Source organism: Lagopus leucura, unplaced genomic scaffold (assembly GCF_019238085.1).
Source record: "Lagopus leucura isolate 7727_CA_CO unplaced genomic scaffold, USGS_WTPT01 Super-Scaffold_100004, whole genome shotgun sequence".
Classification (NCBI taxonomy): Eukaryota; Metazoa; Chordata; class Aves; order Galliformes; family Phasianidae; genus Lagopus; species Lagopus leucura.
In genome coordinates this window covers 59682673-59702844 of record NW_024962264.1, presented here as the reverse complement: position 1 = coordinate 59702844, position 20172 = coordinate 59682673, and the positions used below count along the sequence as shown (strand labels likewise).

The 20172-nt window shown below is 36.8% G+C and overlaps 1 protein-coding gene across 3 annotated transcripts in view; it reads right to left on the bottom strand.

The window, feature by feature from the left end:
* SORCS2 (sortilin related VPS10 domain containing receptor 2) overlaps positions 1-20172 on the bottom strand; it is a 522402-nt gene that overhangs the window by 94919 nt on the left and 407311 nt on the right. For all 3 annotated transcript variants that reach the window (XM_042871372.1, XM_042871371.1, XM_042871373.1), the window contains exon 4: positions 2414-2578. In XM_042871372.1, coding sequence (XP_042727306.1) covers positions 2414-2578 — 165 coding nt within the window. The remainder of the gene's footprint in view (positions 1-2413; positions 2579-20172) is intronic.

Sequence of the window (20172 nt, the reverse complement as noted above, 5' to 3'; positions counted from 1 at the left end):
AATCATAGAATGGCTTGGGGAAAATGTACCCCTAAGTTTTCCCACCCTTACAGACTCTTAGTGAACAATTAAAATCCACCATATCTCTGTTGAGTCTTAAAAATCAAAAAGAATTTATCGAGACTCAGTGAACAGCTGATTGTTATTCATTATAACTGAGATAGCCAGAAAAAAGGAGTATAGATTTGAGGCAGTAAATGGATTAGTCCAACTACATTGACTAGATTTGCATTCATTTATAGTGTCAGCCAGAGGCTAGAGCTGTATTTAAATAAAATCTAGGGTTCTGAATGAAAGAACAATGCTGATATTGCAATAGAGAATAAGAAGTAAATCAAATCAGAAGCTGTGAGACAGGCTGCGATGCTCCAGTAGACAGAGAAGATTCGATGACTGCTGTTTACAAAGGATACAATCCCATGTTCCTGGTACGTCTGCAAAGAGCCTTTGCAAGAAATCATTTGAGTAACAGGAGAGAATGGATTCTAGTGAGTTTTAGATCGTGTCATTGTTTGATATGATTTTATTTCATTGAAAATAGTATTAGTTAACTCAAAAATCCAAAGTATACAATCTCCCCAGGTCAAATTCAGATTAACACCCTCTCTGGATATCTTTGGTTTTAGTACACTGACTTTGTGTCAAGCCACAATTCTGATTTTCAGATCCTCCTTTGCCAAGATCACTTCATCTTCCTCTTTCTGCTAGGCCAAATACGTCAGATCTTATACAAAGGACCTTATACAACTGGGCAGGTTATTTGTACAGTTATAGTCAACGGCACCCTTCGTTCTTGTACATCTCAGGTAAAGATGTAGGGATTGTCCAGTACGTCCTTATGGTTGACTCTCTTCAGTGTCATACCAAAACCCTGGGAGAAGTCTATTAGATTAACTAAAATGTTCCTGCTACTACTGAAAAGTTATTCTTTATTGACTGCTCTGTATTTTTTTGTCCGGTTGTGTTTTAACGTGGCAAGTAATACTATCACTACTTTGGGAGGCTATCCATGTATAAAATGCCTGAAAACTTCCATATCACATGTAATTTCTCAAAACACAAAGGAAATGCCTTGCTTTGAGCTCCTAATCCCTTCACTTTTCTGGCAAATATTTTTATTGACTGGTTGTGTGTGGATGGTCAATGTTCTCCATCACACTATGACACTTAAAAAATCTGCCACTTCATTTTTTGAGTCATTTGATCTCATATCTAAACAAAACTCAGGGATTATGTCAATCATCAGAAACAAAAGTCAAACTGAAAATGGCACTTTTCATAACATTGGCTTTTCACAACTTGTAGCTTTCCTGAGGCATGTTGTTCACATAACAGGTATTCATCACGTTTGTAATGGCTAATTGTGTTATGAGTTAGAATTCAAGCTGGTAAATAAAACACTCCACGAGACAAGAGACTGTGTTTGGTTTGTTAATCTTTTTCATACTGTCTCCATCCTTACTTGCAAATACCTGTGAACACAAACTGGGGATCAGCTATTAACTTAAATACCCCTGAAAATATCCCCAATACAATATATCATATCATATAGCATGTCATATAATATGATATAATGTAACTGAAGTCAGTGCAGCAGTTGGCTGCAACAACTTAGTCATAGTAATCTCACCAACTATATATAAACCCTTTGTGATCTCTGACAAGGACTGAAATGGACTGGAGTTTGTCTCATTTTGGCTTAAAAAAGGAGTTACAGTAAAGGTGAGGCAACAGCACTATCAGAACCAGAACAGCAGTGACTTTAAAGCTGTAGTTTGGGCACTGTGAAAAAGAGATGAATGACACTTTTTACAGAGTGTGTGCTCACTCACTGGTGTTTAGTGGTACCCACCCAGAGAGATGATTTTATAATACAGCCAGAAAAAAAAAAAAAAAAGATGGCCAAAATGCATAAACTATATAATACAACTACTGAATGTATTATAAATATATCATGAGAGAGAACTATTCTACGTTTCTACAGATTTGGTGATTCCCTAAGTACTCTTCTGCTGTATGATTGAACAGTTTATTTTATTTTACATCCCATGAAAGGCCTTTGAAGGCAGTATTTCAGCTTCATTAACTTTCTACTATGTTATAAATTAATGAGCAGTTGCTTATGGTCATTTTCTAGGGAGAGGTGCATTTCAGAGGCAGCATTTATTATACAGAAGGATAAATAGTACCAATAACCATATCAATTGAAAATGACAGGATTGAAACTACCACAAAGCAAAAAATTTGACATGAATGAAGTAAGTATTCAAATAAGCTTCTCAAACACTGAATATGGCTTCTTTCTGAATAACTGCTTTCATAAACCCCAACATTCAGCAGCACAATGCAAAAGTTTCATATCCTTTTAATGACACAGCTGCTAAACTTCAAACAGAATATGTTCATGGCTTACCTTGCCTTCCTTTGTGTAAGCAAGTACTTTGTCTTCTTCTTTTGGGTGGAAGAGGAGAGTTTCCACAAAGAAAGTAATGGGTTGTTTCTGGAACGTAGCTCCTTCATCTGTGCTTATGAAAAGGCTTTGGTCACGGTCATTATGGGAAGAACTTACAAGAATGATCTAAAAGACAACAACAACAACACATTCACTTAGAAGACTGTTTTCTCTGAAACAGAAAGAAACCCTATTCATTTTTTCTTGTGTTAAATGTCAGAATTTGTGCATACAAACGGCCGGAAACTGCAGCATAGGAAGTTCCACACAAATGTGCGCAAGAACTTCTTTACAGTGAGGTGACGGAGCACTGGAACAGGCTGCCCAGGGAGGTGGTGGAGTCTCCTTCTCTGGAGATGTTCAAGACCTGCCTGGATGCCTACCTGTGCAACCTGGTGCAGGGAACCTGCTTTGGCAGGGGGGTTGGACTCGATGATCTATGGAGGTCCCTTCCAACCCCTACGATTCTGTGATTCTGTGATACCCCGTCTTTCAAACTTGTGTGGAAAAAAATCCTAAAAGGTATCTAAGACATCATCCTATTAATCTTCCCTGTCCAAATCTATGAATGTGAAAATCATAGAAAGGCTTAGGTTGGAAGGGACCTCAAGAATCATGAATCTCCAACCACTCCGGCGCAGGCAGAGCCACCAACCTTCACATTTAATACTAGATCAGGCTGCCCAGGACTCCATCCAACCTGGCCTTCAACACCCTCAGGGACGGGGCATCCACAACCTCTCTGGGCATCACCTCACCACTCTCTTGGTAAAGAGCTTCCCCCTGATATGCAACCTAAATCTTCCCTCCTTCAAAATCTATAACTTCCCTTGCAAATTGCACCAAACTGATCACAATCCTCATCTGTACTCGGAGTGACAGCCTTAGATTTTGGTCCTCATGCAAGGTTCATGATGCCACATGAGAAAATCCTGAGATAACCTAAAAGGAGTTAAAACTAATAATGACTCATTTTAACATATTCATATAGATACATCATCTCTTCTAGCGAGGCTGCATTCATAAATACTAAATGTAAAAATCTAATCACTGCTATAGTTATATCAGAATATTCACCATGAGGACGAACTAATTTCTAGTATCTAATATCTAATATCTAGTATCTAATATCTAATATCTAGCTTCAAGTCCTGCTGAAACTCTTTGAGTAGAAAGATATTTCTTTTTTTTTTTTTTTTCCTTTTTGTTATTTCTCTGTACTTTGATGCAGAAAAGTAAGTAACTCGGTTATTTGCATTTCTTTCTTATGTCCAGATAATACCTTAACTCAAACATACTAATAGCTTGAGCTCTTCTCTTGTTTGAACATCCTATCAGGCTTTCAGTAACAAAGAAATTCTCTCACATAATCAGAATTACACTCTTCTCATTTTCTTCACTTTTTGCAGTTCACTAACATGTCATAGCATAGTTAAAAAATGCCAATATGAGTACTCATTTTTATTGCTTTTCTAGACCAAATAGGCCCAGCTTGCAAGCAAAAAGGTGCCTTTACACACTGGTAGCCCAAAAACAAAAACAAAATAAAGATTTTCAAAATGCCAGCTGGCTTCTATTTAGCTCACTCTGCAAAAACAATAAAAAAAATAACAATCTTACAATCAAAACATATTTTAAATACTCAGCAAATGTTGCAGAAGACGCCACAGAATCCTAAGCACTGCATTATGGTCAACGTAAATTGTTAAGAGATAAATGGCAACCAGTCACGCAAACAGCATTAGAACAATATGAATACAAGGAAGTAAATATATTAGAAGAAATGAGAAGAAATGGTACAATTTTTATGTAGTCTTTTTTTTTTTTTTTTTTTTTTAAGTAAAGCCTTAGTCCAAAAAATTAAAATTTCTAATGATTTGCACAGATATGACAGCTGGTCTGGGCTTTACCACTATTAGTCTTGGGGGAAAAAGTGAATACTTAAGAATGTGCACTTGTACTTGAAACACATGCACAGTTTCACAAATTGCTGCATAATTTTTATATATCTCAAATGAAGCACATATTGAAATACATTGCTGAAGAAGACTTACACATATATTTCATCCACATCAAAACCCCATCCTATAACATTAAGCCATTAAACCATATATTTATTAAGCCATATCTGTGGTGATTAGCTGTGCTACTAGGATATTAATCTTTCTAGGATTTTCTATATTTTTAATTATGACTTTACCCAAAAGTATGAAGATGTCTTTTTTATTGTTTGGCCTCTATAAATGACACCTTCACAAGTGCCATCCAGAATGTGCATGGCTTTCTTTATCCTGGGTAAACCCTTCAGACAATGTATGTTTAATCTACTAGTACATATAATCTAAGGATATGGCTCACAAACCAGGTACACAACTGAAAGATTCCTTTAATATCTTCATTCAGCAGTTCTCTGCAGGAGACCTGACACCAGACTAAAATTGAATGTGGTTATAGTGTGCTTCCCTTCCTCTTTACTCGCATCACAACATTGAGAAAAGTACCTGTGCTCATCGTGGAGACTTGTACTTTCCTTGTTACATTGCTAACTGCAGCTTAGGCTTCAAACATCTTATTTTCCTTAGAAATAAAGGAATTCAAACAACCTGCATTCTACCTGAGATACTTAATGTTCAAACCTGCTGGCTAATAATGAGATTACAGAAAGAAACACCTGGTCTTGTGTGAAAGGGCCAAGCAAATTCCACATGCAATGCTGCAATGAGATCTCAACAAATCCTGATGAAGCTCCTGCCCAGGTACGTCCTTGAATGTTAATATGTAGACTGTGCACAAGGCTGGTCATGAGATTCATGCTTAGCATGCAGTGTGTGTGAGTTCTTCCATGCTGCATCACTAGAAGCAGCGTTAATTCTTTATAGAAAGCTTAATTCTTTGGAATACATTTGGATACTGTCTTCTAGTCCAAATAATTTCCAGAAATGTCATTATCTACATTCCCTTCTATTTATGTCTTTAAATATGTACATATACAACTAAGACAAATTAAGTACAGAAAAGGTACTTGAAGAGAAGGGTAGTCTTGCCTACGGTTTGAAACTCCTGCTATCTTTTTTCAGCGCAGTAAATCTTATAAGAATACCAAAATATTGACTTCCAAATAATAAAGGAACTAATTTTATAAAGTTGAGTCGTTGTCACTGTTGATGAACCTTGTGTGTAGGCACACCTGCTTCTCACCCACAGTAAGGACCCAGAAAACAGCTTTTCAGAGAACATTATTCTGGAGATGTAAGTCTGAAGAAAAATGTCAGATATAATGAAATGCAAACACGCTGTGAGATTTGCTAATGCTGTCCTTAAAAATATATATTATGCATCTTTCAGAGTTAAATCTGAGAGAAAAAAAATGTAGCTTGAAGACTGTAGACATTTAAGCATACACAAGAGAGTCCCTAACCATACTCTTATCCACACACATATCATAATTCATTTAATGAAATATTTTTGAATTTCATTCAGTGCTCTGATTTATATTTCCATAGTTTAAACCGATGATTTTGTGCCAGGCATACAGATTTGCTCCCCACAGCTAACACACAGGGAGTTCAGACTTGCCTGCTGGCTAGCACTACTTACTGAGGAAAATATTCCAGAACAAATATTGTCCCCACATTAAATGCTTTCCACAACAAGTATTATTTACTTTGTAAACACAAAAAATACCAAAACTTTCCTACTAGCAACAGATGAAGGGATGCAACTAGGACATACTATCTGGAGAGCTGGCTTAAAGTGATTGCTGATGGTTTTAACTCAGAATAAACAACTACTTGCTTGAATAATTTAGTATCCAAAAACCAGAACAGATTTTAATCACATCTAAACTTCACCTAAGCTTCTTTTAGACTGTGCTTTTTAAGTAGCATTTCTCCCTCTTTGTCAACGTCTTAATATTTTTTTAGAAAAATTGTAGCTTAATGTTATGCTGTTTATCCCTGACCTCACTTCTTAATTTCTCATCAGCTGCTAAATAAACCACAGTAATATGCGGGTTATACATCTAGATCAAGTGTATACCTACAACTTCCAATAGATAAGTGAAGGTAAAAGAATATTTCAAGGTAAAAACATATCCCATAGATTACCAAGAAAGTCAATAAAAAGAAGCTATGATATACATCAACATGAAGGAGGGCAAAAGAGATTTCTAATAAAAATGAAAAACTGTACACCATGTCAGTATAGGAATTAAAGCATTCCAAAAAAATAAAGAAAAGCTATGTTTTTTCTTGTTTCAGGAAGTTAGTGACATAGTTAGGAAATATAAAAGCTATATAAATCTGAAAATAATGTGATTAAACCCACTTCTATTTAATCTCTCTTTCAGGATTGATTGGCCAATGTGTATTGTCTACCTGTTCTCTCTGCTGAGTAGAATCACATCCTGAACCCCAAAGGAGAAAAAGATGCTGACAGCTAAGGCTACCGTAGTCTGGGCATCATACTTCTTCCCACTATTACCACAAAAACTTGGAATAATCACAGTGATTACCATGGAGTCTTAACTATAGACTTGGCAGCAATTCAAAGCTGTGCTGTAATTTCAAGTGGCAATAAACATAGGATATTAACATGCATCATTTGCACCATTTCTGAAATATAATCCTCCTCCCCTAAGCTTAGGTCCAATAAAAATGTAAGCTGAAGATAAATTTGATCTTAATCAGCACTTTCTCTGAAACAAGGCATTCTTCTAACATATTACAGTTTTGCTGTCTTCTTCAGCTTTGGCAACTGATCTCATATAATTATAGATTTTATTATCCTTTGCTTTTTTCTAATATTAAAAAAAAAAAAAAGAAAAAGAAAAAGAAAATCCAGAAGTCCAGCAGGATGAAATTTCTAGACTTGTATCATCAGACTTGCCACAGGAGAATTCTGCAGTAAGTGATAAGATAGGTGATAAATACCATTTTTTAAATTATGTAATCCTGTATATGATCTGAAATCAAGACACTCCATATTAACTCTAAACTGAACTTGGAAAAAGAAATATAACTCAGGATGAGTAAGAAACTGAAATAAAGAAACTGTTCATTTAAGGCTATTCTGTTCATTTAACAGCTATTCAAGAGGTGCTAGGCACAACCTGGAAGCACCTGCATCTCTCCAGATCCTTCAGTAGATGCAACTCCCACTGGGCATAGAGGACTTGACTACTGGGAATTAATCTTAAAGAGTGTTGGACTCATTCCAGCAAAATACTTAAAGATGGAACTAATTTCAAACTTATGAGCTATCCCCAGTAAGGTCAATTAACTCCCATTAAGAACATGTAATGTTATGCTCAGATGGAAGTTGCTATCTGAGAGGGAGACAAGTCTGCTGGGCACAGGCCAGCCCCAAAACTCCTGCTACCAGCACATAAAACTCCATGTCTTCATGGCAGTACTGCCAATCTCAGGCAGTATTGATATAGCTCCACAGCACTGCAATCACACCTTTTTTAGATTAAGTAAATAAGTCATCTATTTTTTTTGTTCTCACAATTTACATTATTTATGTGTTATTAGATGCCCTTGGCTGATATAGAAATTACTCTAGCTCCTGGTGACAATTGTAAATGAGATGTTGCTTCTCAGACAGCATTCATAAAACACAAAGTGGACTGGCAAGGGTTGTGATTTTTTTTCCTGGATGGTATGAAAGACCTGATAACTCAAGAGTGGAAAAGCTGCAGAGAGAAATATAGTCCCCTTACTCTCAGTGGTAAAAAAAACTATATATAAAGAATCAAACCAGGGTAATTCCAAACAGAAAGTAAAATAAAATGCCTTCCAGCTGGCAGTTTAATCTTGTAGGTCCTCCTTGAAGTCACACTCAAATTCACTCCCTTTAGATGTAATAGTTATTAATGAATATAATCACTAATGAGTCACTGAAAAATGAGAAGATCTAGAAAGCCAACTTGTGTGCAACTGAATTGCATAAATGCATTTTCATATATATATTATTATATTATTATTATATTAATATATATATATTATATATATATTTCATATATATATATCCCAGAATAGTTTATTACTTTCCATGGTGATCATTCACAGCTTCTTCCAGAATTTGCACTTCCTTTCTCCTAAGGAGTCCTTTCCAAATTGTCAAACATATACATTTCAACATAGCAGCTAGTTTCTGTGAGAACTGCCATTAGGGAATGGAAGGGGGGAATGTTAAGGAGGGCTCCCAAGAAGTGTCTGTTCTACTAATCATATGGTGAAAGGCTACGAGAAACAATCCTGGTGGGGCTAATGGAAAGCAGGTAGTAGAGTTTCAGCTCCCCTGTATTATGGCCACCTCATTAATCATTTTGAGAATCACAGTTGAACCTGTCATATTATTTATCTTGTACAAACAACATGTTAGACACTTAATATCCTAACGTTAAGAATTTAGGATCTCAAAATGAGCTGGTTACCAACTGGACAATTTGTTTGCAAATGGAACATGAGGAGAAGGAAATAAACATCAGAGTCAACATTTAACATGCTATTATAGCAACATGAAGGAGAAAAAGCTAGCTTAAACTGCAACTAGGCAATTACATGGTCTGCAACTAAAAGGAAACAGTTTTGAAAGAGTTGCCTTTTTTCAAGAACGTTCACCATACAGGCAGGAAGTTTATGGCTGGTTACATATCACAGTAAGAAATGCCCACAGAGAAACAACTACAAAAGTTCTGATTGATGTTGATGACCAGTCAAAAAATCTTGTTCTACTGCACTTGTTGGTAACTGACACTATTTAAATATGCCTGATTGCTATAGCTGAACACCTCAAAGATGCTGACTATGCTGAATCAATCTCTAGGGAATGCTAACTGCAGCTCCAGTCTTCAGTTTTCTTATTTGGAGAAGGGTTGGGTAGGATAAGCAAGCACATTTCACACGTCTGTTGGAACCTGCTGGAATCTAAAATTCACTGCCGCCCAAATTGAGCGTCAGGCCAAATGTTCATGAGGAATGCTTTGTTTAAAAACATATCAGGGGGGTGTATATGCTAAAGGCCACAGCACAGGGAGAAACAGTACTCAGTGTCTTCATAGACAGTTCTTTCTGTAACATCAAATTTTGAGTGTTACTTGTAGAGCCACCTCACAGAGCTGTTGGGAATACTGATTTACTCGTTCTTAACAGCTCTCTGAAAAAGTAGAACTCTAGTTAAGTGACATATATTATTTACCTTCTACAAAACACATTGTTACTATTATGAACAAGTAGTTAATTAGTAGGGAATAACATTAATATATCCAACAAACCTCTTAGCATAGGCTAAACTCACATGGAGAAGTGCAAAAGATGTATTAGGTACATAATAGTAATATGCGATAGCTAATATTGTTATTTTTTTTTCTTTTTCCACATTTCTTGTTAAATTTCATTATTTGTGTTTATTATCATATCGATATTTAACATATTCAAATAGTTCCATTGAAAATTTTGTGTTTTGATAAATCAGGAACAAAATCGGATAGTTTTTCCAGTATGCTTTAAATCAGCAGTTTGAGTGGGGAATTGCACTGGGGGAGGCATATGGCCAGTTCTTGTCACAGCAGGGGAATGTTCTCTAACCAAGTTTTATATTGCCCATAAAATAAGGGCATTTTGCGTGACTTGGAGGGAAAAAAAGGATTTGGATAGCACAGCAGAAATGGGCAAGTTTTGTTCTTTCTTACCAACGTCTCCACAAATGTTATTATTTCCCAGACAGAACAGGCACATGCTGATCTTTTTTAGCTTGGGCGTTCACAACTAATCTAATTCAAGAAGTTATTCTGCAGATTTCCAGTAAACCTGCAAATATTTTCTGCCTAAACACATCAAAGAGCATAAATGCAAAACAACACTTCCAAAACTGTATAATGGATGCACACAAAAAAATGGCTGCATATATGTGTTGATCTAATTTAATGAAGAGAGAGGTCAAACATTTCCTGGTCTCCCACCATTAAATTGTTTGGATAAAAAACTGCACTGAGCTCAAAGAGAAATTAAATGAACAGTTACCAGGGGACAAAGAGAAAACATAAATGAAAGGAAGGCAGTTGTGGTGGTTAAAAATATCAGTTGTATGGGACTGATCAAGACTTAACATGTTGTGTAACAGGCAGGACACAAATTGGTGTGTCTTTTAGTGTTTTACTATAAAATACAATTCTCTTACAAGATAGAGCAAGAAATTTCCGGAAACACTGAGAAACTGAGATTTTAAAGCATTGCTCTGGGGAATCTCACTTTGCTGAAATTGTCTCCTTCGATCGTGAAATGAAAACAAATTCTCGGTGCTCTTCCAAGGTCATGTTATAGTGCTCCCAAGACATCTGTAACTCCAACTGAGACATCAGCTTCAAACACCTACATTCCTTTCTCTCCCAGTTCTATAAAGCAAGTCTTATGGAAAGCAATGAACTCACTGACTATATTAAAATTTGAAAAGAATACGCTTCACAATCTAAAACAGGATCTATGTAGGTGCATGCTTATATTTGTACACACGCAAAGGTTCCTGCAACCTAATGGGATACATCCCAGCATGCTTAAGCAGCTGGCTGGAATCACTGAGAGCTTTGTAAAGCTCTACTGACTGGAAAAGGTTTCTGAAGATTGGAACAAGGTAAACTCTTTGACCATCTCAGCATCACATACTAATGTCACAGAGATGTCTCGCATCATATTTTGAACTTGTCTGTTCCTGTATCTAAAGCGGTAAGTGGCAATATGAAGTGACTTCTTAAATACCTTACCCTTGAGGAAGCACCTGTTTCCTTTTAAGAACTGCAGCTACTCTCCTTAATGGAAAACTAGGTGTAGTTAAAAACTGAACAACTCTTCTTTTCTAAACCACAGGAAAAAATAGGAAACCCTGGAGAAAGAGCTGCACTGAGCAAGTCTTTCACACATGAGCCACAGCTGATTATGTGGTTTTGAAGAGGAAAACACAAGAGGGAGAAGAAAGGAAGGCAGAGCAGCAGAAGCAAGCACTGGAAAAACAGTAATTATTTTTCACTTGAATTTGGCTGTATCTCCATTATGTAGGATACAAAGCTTAATTATAAAATCTCTTGCTATTGAAATATTTCTCCTTATCTTTGATATCCAGTCCAAATGGACTGGAAAAAAGCCCTTGAAAAGCAGAAAGGAAATGTCTTTTAAAGTAATTTTTGGTCTCATTAGGGCAAATCTCATTAATAGAAAAAGGACTTCACTGAAGAATAGAGCTTTTATATTCAGAAGCATACAGCACTGCTGTGCCTGATTCTAGCAGCGCTGTAGATAACAAAACTCTCTCCATCAGGGTTTAGATTTTTGTAAAACACCCATTTTATACTGAGGTAGGGTTTTAGAAAATGCACAGATCTGGTACTCACTGTGCTAGTTTTCTCCATGAGTACTTAGTATAGGTGTTGATCGGAGCTTTTGAAAGACAATGTATAAAACATCTTTTTTTTCTTTTGAAAAGCATCATTTTGCCATAACTGACAGGTTTTGCTGACAACTTACAAAAACAAATTTAGCAGCATGATTCCTAAGGCCTGTGTGTGTATTAGGAGAAGATATTTCTTTTGGGGCTGTTTCCCCATATGCACATAAGAAGAAAATAATTGTTGGGTTAAAGACACTGACTTTGTTAGAGCAATCACGTGTTGTTGCAGGAACATGAGTCTCCGTATCTTCAAAGTCAAATGCTGTGATTAACAACATACTGCTAAAGAGATTCAGCTGCCACTGAGATATGGCTGCCACTGAAAAAGTAAACCCAAGTGATATGGCTATTTTTTCTTCTAAGTTAAAAAGCTAATCAGACCTCTGAAAACCTCAGGCTGAGCTTAGTCGTAGGATAATAATTCTGTTTTCAGAGTCAGCAGGAACTTCACAAACTGCTTGTTCTGCAGACTCTGATATTGACCCCCTTGAAAGCAGAATTCAAAATAGACTTTGGTCTTACTACTGGGCTGGCAATTGGGAAGATTTTGTTTTAGTAATCGAGGCTGTAATGTGAATTTCATATCAGGCTTTACATATATCACACTTTCTTTACCTATAACATCAATACCAAGAGGATGGGAATAAAATGATTTCTGTGCTTACAGCCAGTGCTGAAAGGGAGATGGAAGAACCACAGAAATAGAGAAATTCAAGAACGGGAGAACGAAACACCAAATAAGACATATTGGCAAGAACAATTTCAAGAAAAGAAGAAAGAAAAATGTCTGCTGTTTTCTCCAAAATTTCCATATTGTTCATATTTTGATTTTATTAGCAGCAAGTGCCTGATACCATATAAGTCATCTGATTATTCTGAATATATTGTAGGTGTACATGGAGCTAACAGAAGCAGCCCCAATAAGCAAAATGAATTATAGGAGTAATTAAAGAAAAAAAGCAACTCTTCCCTTCTCTCCTCCCCTTCAATGAAATAAGCATTACAAAAAAAAAAAAAAAAAAAAAACCTTCATATTAGGAGTTATTCTGATTTACAAAAAAATTACCTACAGTGATGAAACTTCAAATTTTCCATTTAAAGGACCAATTATTATTAACGCCCCATCATACTCATGTTTCCAGTGGTCTCAGTATCTTACAGTTAACTTTCATGAGAGGAAAAAAACCTCACTGCTCCAGAACAGATTTCTAATCTCAGTTTTGCAGATGCGTATGTTTTTGATTAAATCTATTGGCATGTACATACACAGCAAACAAAACACAGACCGGTGTGCCTTTGGATCCGAGCAGGCAGTCTTAAATAACCTGGGCTAAACAAAAAAAGATCAAAACAATTAATCTCAGTTGGTAATTACCAATTGTTCTGGCAGATGCACTTCCAGTGTTTCATAAACACTGATGGATACTGACCAGATGTTGCATAAATAATTCTTTGACATGGAAGTTGTGCTTTTTCACAGCTTTTCCCTTTCTTTCCTTTCAAATGAGCATGTTCTTATTTCTGGATAAGAACTTCAGGTGTTTCATGTTTTCCTCTCCTTCACCTCTGCTCTTCAAATCATCTGCTGTGCTAATGGATAGGGCATGCAGATAACTCCTCAAATCCCCAGAGAACAGGCATTGATAAAAACACACAGGTAGGAAGGGACTTCAAGAAGTCATTCAGCTCGACCTCCTCCTCCACAAAGGCCACGCAGAGCAGATAGATCAGGACTATGTCTCCTTCAATCCTGAGCACCTCTAAGGGTAGAGATCTCACAGTCTGGACAGTCTGTTTCAGTGTTTGATCTCATCATATAAATTTGTTTTCCTTCAAGCCGCAGGAATTTCCTATTTTCCAGTTTGTGTTGCTGCCTCTCCTTCCGCATCCATATCTCTGAGAAGTCTCCAACTTCAGGTACATGTGGTTTAAGACAACAAGATCTCCCTCAAGTCTTTTTAAGGCTGAGCAAGCCCAGTTCCCTTTGCCTTTCCTTGCATGCCCTCTGCCAAGCTTCATCCACTCTGCCAATGCCCCTCCTGCTCTGGGAAGTCCAAAACTGGATGAGCTGCTCCAGATACAGTCCCAAAACCACTGAACAGAGTATTACTCCACTAGAACAGCCAGCTACATTCTTTCCAAACTAAGTGTGTCTATCTTTGTTCCAAATGCACTCTGCTGTGCTCTTGGGTTTTGAAGGAGGACCCACCAGATCTTATCTGCAGAGCTATTTTCTATAGCCAATCCACCATCTCTTAGTACAGTTTGCCGGAGTTCTTGTATTCCACTTGCCAGATATTTTTTTTCTGTGTGCATTTGCCTTTGTTGAACTTCTTCACAAGTTTACTGTCAGCCTGCACAATGGGTGTCTCTTGATCTACCCTCAAAAAAAAAAACCAAACTGCAACTAGATGGAGCCAACAAACAATTGCTGTGTATCTTGCTGAAGAAAGCTAGATGCCTGGGTAAAGCTAGGCAGATAACTTCAACATTTTGATGAGGCAATATCTCTGTCAGATGTCCTAAATGAGAAGGATGATATTTTACCCTCAATTTTCCAGTGCCAGTTATAATAATTAGGAATGCTTATTTACATATCTTTCTCCAAGTAATCTTTTCTTATTAAAACTGCAACATTTGCTTTTCATTCTTGTGTTTTCTTGTGTATGTTTATGAATGCCTTTAGAGTACATATCTTTGGGAAACCCAGTCCCTCACCTCTTGTCTTTTAATTCACTGTAGCCCTGAACCACAGTCACTGTTAAAAAGCACAAGAAAATGTATGGTCTTCTATATCAATTGCATTTGAGATAAAGTTCCTAAAAACCTGTAAGAACCAAACCCATTGCAATACAACACAACTAATTAGGTAGAGGCTGTACAGTGTGAGTTAGACAGGAAGGATGAGCCATAAAACAACACTACGAGCTATGAAGAGCTCTTTTAACATAATTAAAAATTAAAAACTCTCACTACAATCCGTATTGAGAAAAAAAAAAAAAAAAAGCATTTTGTCATTTATACAAGTGAGTTTCCTGAAAGGAGCACTCATCTGAGACTGCAGCCCATCCCAGAGAAGTAAACAGAAATCACATAATAATCAACTGCCTGTCCCAGGTGGTGTACTAATTCACTAACAGTTCTTGGTAATTTATTGCAAGTTAAGCAGTTCAGTGACAGGCAGGGACAAAAAGCAAAATGAAACAAAAGTAAACAACCCAAACAAAAAAATCTACACACACTCAAAAGAAAAAAGTTACTTACTCTGTTCCCTGACAGTGTCTTACATTGAAATCTACCTCACTTCATCAGCTTGCTCCTAGACATTTCTTTTAAACAATTAATAAGCAGGCAAGAAAAAAGTTTGTAGAGGAATAGGCTATCGTTCATTTACTGGTACTGAAAGCAAATGCCTATGGGACATAAAAGACATCAAAGAAGCTACACTGACCAAAAAGAACCCCAAATCACAAGTGGGGAAAAAAGAAGCCTTAAAGCCTCAATCAAAAAGAAAGATTGCCCAGGTGGATGGCTAGTCTTCCAAATTGCCTTAAAACAGACCTTTGTGAAATACCTTCCTTTGATTACTACACAATACTGCATGTTTATACAGAACCAAAGGGTCCTAAATCAAAATGTTTCAGAAAGTAATAACTAAAATTTGTCAGTTCTTGTCTATCAAGGTGGTATCTGGAGATGCAGAAATAACACTGAAGTTTGAGTTCATGAACTAAGCAGCAATAGGATCCCAGCATCTAAAACGTGGTCAATGTGCCTACAGCCCTATTTTTTAAAAGGCTGCAACACATCTGTACTCCTCTGTGAGCCTGATTACAAGTTGCCCAGGGCAAGACTGTCTCTGTTTCACATCTGGACAGTGCCAAGCTCAATCGTATTTTGCATGTAGGTGCAACCATGACAAAAGTCAATAAACATAGCTGAAAAAAACAGACTGGTCACTTTGAGCACTGAGGATTGCTGAGCATTTTTAGAAATTATTTCTTTTTCTTTTTTTAATCCTTAAATGAGAACTCAGTGATTTTTAAGGAGATATCAAACATGGAACTGGCTGCCCACAGAAAGAAAAGGGTAGATGTAGTACTTAGGAACATGGTTTAGTGGCGTGGTGGAGAAGACTTGATGGTTAGACTAGATGATCTTCGTGGTCTTTTTCAACCTTCATGATTCTATCATTTATGACAAATTAATTCAAATGAACTACACACTGCCCTCATTTTCACCATCATAAACAGAAAGTAACTCAATTAATTTCATTCATACTGGTCACATACCAGAGATGCGATGTGATTTGCAAATTGCTAAGTACTAGAAATTCCCAAATGCATCATCACGTTTCATGCTTTCCACATATTTCAGATGCTAAATCCATCCCTACAGAGAAACCTGTTTCTACTAAGCCTTGTATTCTGAGCATCTTTTTCAAGGCTTAGCACTAGGAAGAGTTTTAAGTACTTTAGACTATGAATATGACTTTGCAAACACTCATGGGCACGTTCTGCAGGGAGGCAGTGGGTATTAATGAAAGGCTAGGTGTGATTCAGGCTGTTACAATTGCTGCAGCCAGCAAGGAGGATAGCAGAAGAAAACAATGCAGGTTCGTGCCTGAACAACATCTTGTGGCACCATGCTGACTCACTGCTATCACTGCAAGTCAGTGAGAAGCTGAGCTGTTCACCTGGAAAACAAACTTTGAATAAGAAACGCCAGATTACCAAAAAGTAACTTCAGGAAGATAAAATGAGAATTTGAAGATATTATAGATTTTTTTTTTATTATTTGTTTTGAGTGGTGCTTATCAGTGCTGGTGAATGGTAAGGAATAACAAATCCCTGCAAACTTTCAAAAACAGACCCAATCTCTCAAGTCTCAGGTAAGTCCCAGTCACCTGGTTCCCATCACACACTTTCTTCAGGATATCAAGGTGCCCTCAAGTTTCTCTGCTAATCCAGGCACAATCATCAGCACAGGTTTTTACAAAACTCCAACCAGTAAGGGACAGGTGTAACTCTTCTAGTACAAAATAATTGCTGACGTTTTCTTCTTATCCACATTCAAGTTTGCAGTTAATGAATGTATTTTTCTATGCTTTGGGGGATAACTTGTGAACTCAGATCTAGGCCACAGTGTCTCCTATGGAGTAGGGAATCTACATCTACTACAGCTAAAACACTTTTCTCAGTGATCTGGGTCCATATAGTTCTATGTTACAGATATGGTTTCCAACTAGAACCAATTCTACAGTCATACAACTCCATAATTCCACTGGAAAAAAAAAGAAAAAAAAAAAAGAAAAGCCCCCCAAAACTATGACTCATGTTGAGATATTTCTCAGAAAGACAGCTAAATTTTGTAGCCAAAGCACATGTTCATATAATAGCCTATTAACCAGAGATTATTTCTGTTTTTAAATATCTGCAATTGTTTCCCAAAATTCATGGGATGTAGGTCACGATACAATATGTACTTCAAGTTTATATTATCATTAGTATTTAAAATTTTCCATGCTTAGGCTGGGAATTTATATCTTTTGTTCCTTCAACACTCTGGTCCATCTTTTGACTTCTCTCCATTATTCATTTCTCAAGTGAAACTGCAAGTTGACTACCTATCACTACTGGGAAAGGAGAATGAGCACTGCAGGTTATAGACAATTTAAACAAGCAACACTCATGTAAGCATCTCCATCAAAAGTTACCATTACAGTGATTTATATGCTGACCTGTATCTCCATTAGATCTGGGCCCTGTGGAAAGCATTTGATGTTCTGTAGTTACTATTATGTAGTACGGGTATTATGTAGCAACGGGTGATCAAGTGATCCTCTAAATTGTCATTTAATGAAAAATGGTTTGGTTGTATGCTAGTATTTTGCCTACACTTGCCTTCAGATCTTGGAATGCATTGTTATTTTTTTTTTTTTTTTAACTAGTCCCAAAATTCTACTATGGTATTATCAGGCAAAATAATCAGCTGGGACCTTTATTAATCCATGTTCACTTTGTTATACATAATGAAGAAAAATTCATTGAAAGGATTAAATCCATTTGAGAGTGTTTTCTGCAGTAGAGTGATAGTAGCAAAATAATTTGCTGTAAATACTGCAACACAGTGCAAGCTGACAAGGTACAGTAACTGTTTCCTAAAGCACACTGCACGAGGCAAATGCGGATCACAGCTGCAAAAGGCCATAGGCTTTCCTCAGTAAAAGATTTGTAATAAAATTACATGCTCACAAAGCCTTCTCTCTCAGTAGAAGATCCTAAAGCAATGCCAACTCTAATGTATTCTGAGAGTGGTGTGTATAACCTCTCTGCTGAAGGTTATGGTCTGGGAAAGGAATGACAAAAATGCTGGTATATAGTCTAAATTATCAATACAGTGGTTAAATATGATTGACCAGAAGATGACTCTTGGATCCTAACAAGGATGTGGCTGTGTAGGGTAGGCAGCAAAAACAGGCAGAGAGCCAGGATTCCATGCCATATTTGAGATCTTCTCAGCAGCACACTATTAGATTACAAAACTATGTGTTTACCTAAACTCTCTGTTCTTTTTGATACCCAACTGAAATGCACTGTATGAAAAAGATGATGGTATTACAATATGACTTAAAATATCCTCTATTTACACTTTTCTACAGAAGCACCCAAGTTTCATTCCGGTAATGTATTTCATTTTTCAAGCTGATATTTTGAGCACATAATGTAAAATTATTGTTGTAACAAGCTATTTCAACATGAATGTTGAACACTGAACAGCGAACAAGAAAACCAGCACTACAGTGAAGAACTACAAACATCTTTTGTATGGTTATTATGAAGTTTCAAGAGCAGATTTTCCATACACCAAGTCACCCGCATCCATCCAACCTCACAGTTCCCTCTAGAAACAACAGAGCAAAATATAAAAACCATTAAATTTGCTGAAGCTTAATCTAACAGATGTGAATCTTTACTCTGAGTAATAAAATCCCTTGACATCAAATCTGCTTCAGTCACATCTGTGAAAACCGTGGCTAGGCCTATGAAGTGAAGATCTATTTTGATCGTTCTAAAAAAGAGTTAAGATGCTGGAAGAAGACAGCTCTATATTGGTCCTACTCCATTTAATTTATGAGATATTTTACTCCAATAAGTATCCCTTTCTTACGTAACAGGAGCTGCACTATTAGTTTTTCCATGACCATCTGCTCAAAGTAAAACAATCTGCAATAAGCATCTTAGTTTACAGAAGTGTAAGAGTTCAGGTTGTAGAGCTCTTTCATCCTCCACAGCACATCAGTATTTTCAAGATTATCCATAGCTGCATTTCTGTGACTTTCAAATTATGAAGAGGAACTGAATTTACTATAAAAAGTTAATACTTGTACTAGTAGTCCACATATATTTTCCCATTTCTCATCTGAAGTTAGCTAATTATCTATTTTCAGGTGTGAGGGAAAAGCAGAATCATAGCATTCGTTACTACGTTACAAATTCCAAATGGGCTGTACTTATATTACTTAGTAAAAAGAAATTATACTGTGCTATCATGCTGAGTGCAAGACAGTGTAAACCATACTTTGCCTCAGAAAAAATAAAAACGATACTGCATTAGCACTGCTAATGGATGCTAAATTGTCTATCGGTTTAATGAAAGGAATGATACCATCCTGATTAGAAAGACAACCTTAAAAAATCTTTTCAACAAGGCCCTTGTGCACAGCCTTCATCAAAAGTTTTATTAAAATGTGACACACTCATGAATATACATACTGCTGCTCTCCAAACAATACAGGATCAAGACAGAAAGTGATGAAAATTCTTCAGCGTTCCTTCAGACAAAATCCCCATAAAGTTTTGTTTTTCTCCAAAGACAAGCTTTATTCATTAAGCTAGGGAGTAACGTAAATACAGGACTTCACTCTCCACAGATTTCCACTGCAAATAAATAAATACATGATTGTGCAAATATTGCTAAATTATCAAAATGTTTACTTTGTCTACTTCTCTCCCCGATTTATATTTTGATACAACAAGACGTAGAGCATATCACTGTGCTATAAAGATTACTTCAAAAAACACATCTGTTTCCTACTCTTCTCACAGTTCAATCAAGTAACAGAACGTATCTCTGGGATCCCAGCTGATGCTGGTGAAGCACTGGAACAGGTTGCCCAAGGAGGTTGTGGATGCCCCATCCCTGGAAGCATTCAAGGCCAGGCTGGATATGGCTCTGGGTAGCCTGGTCTGTTGGTTGGCAACCCAGCACATAGC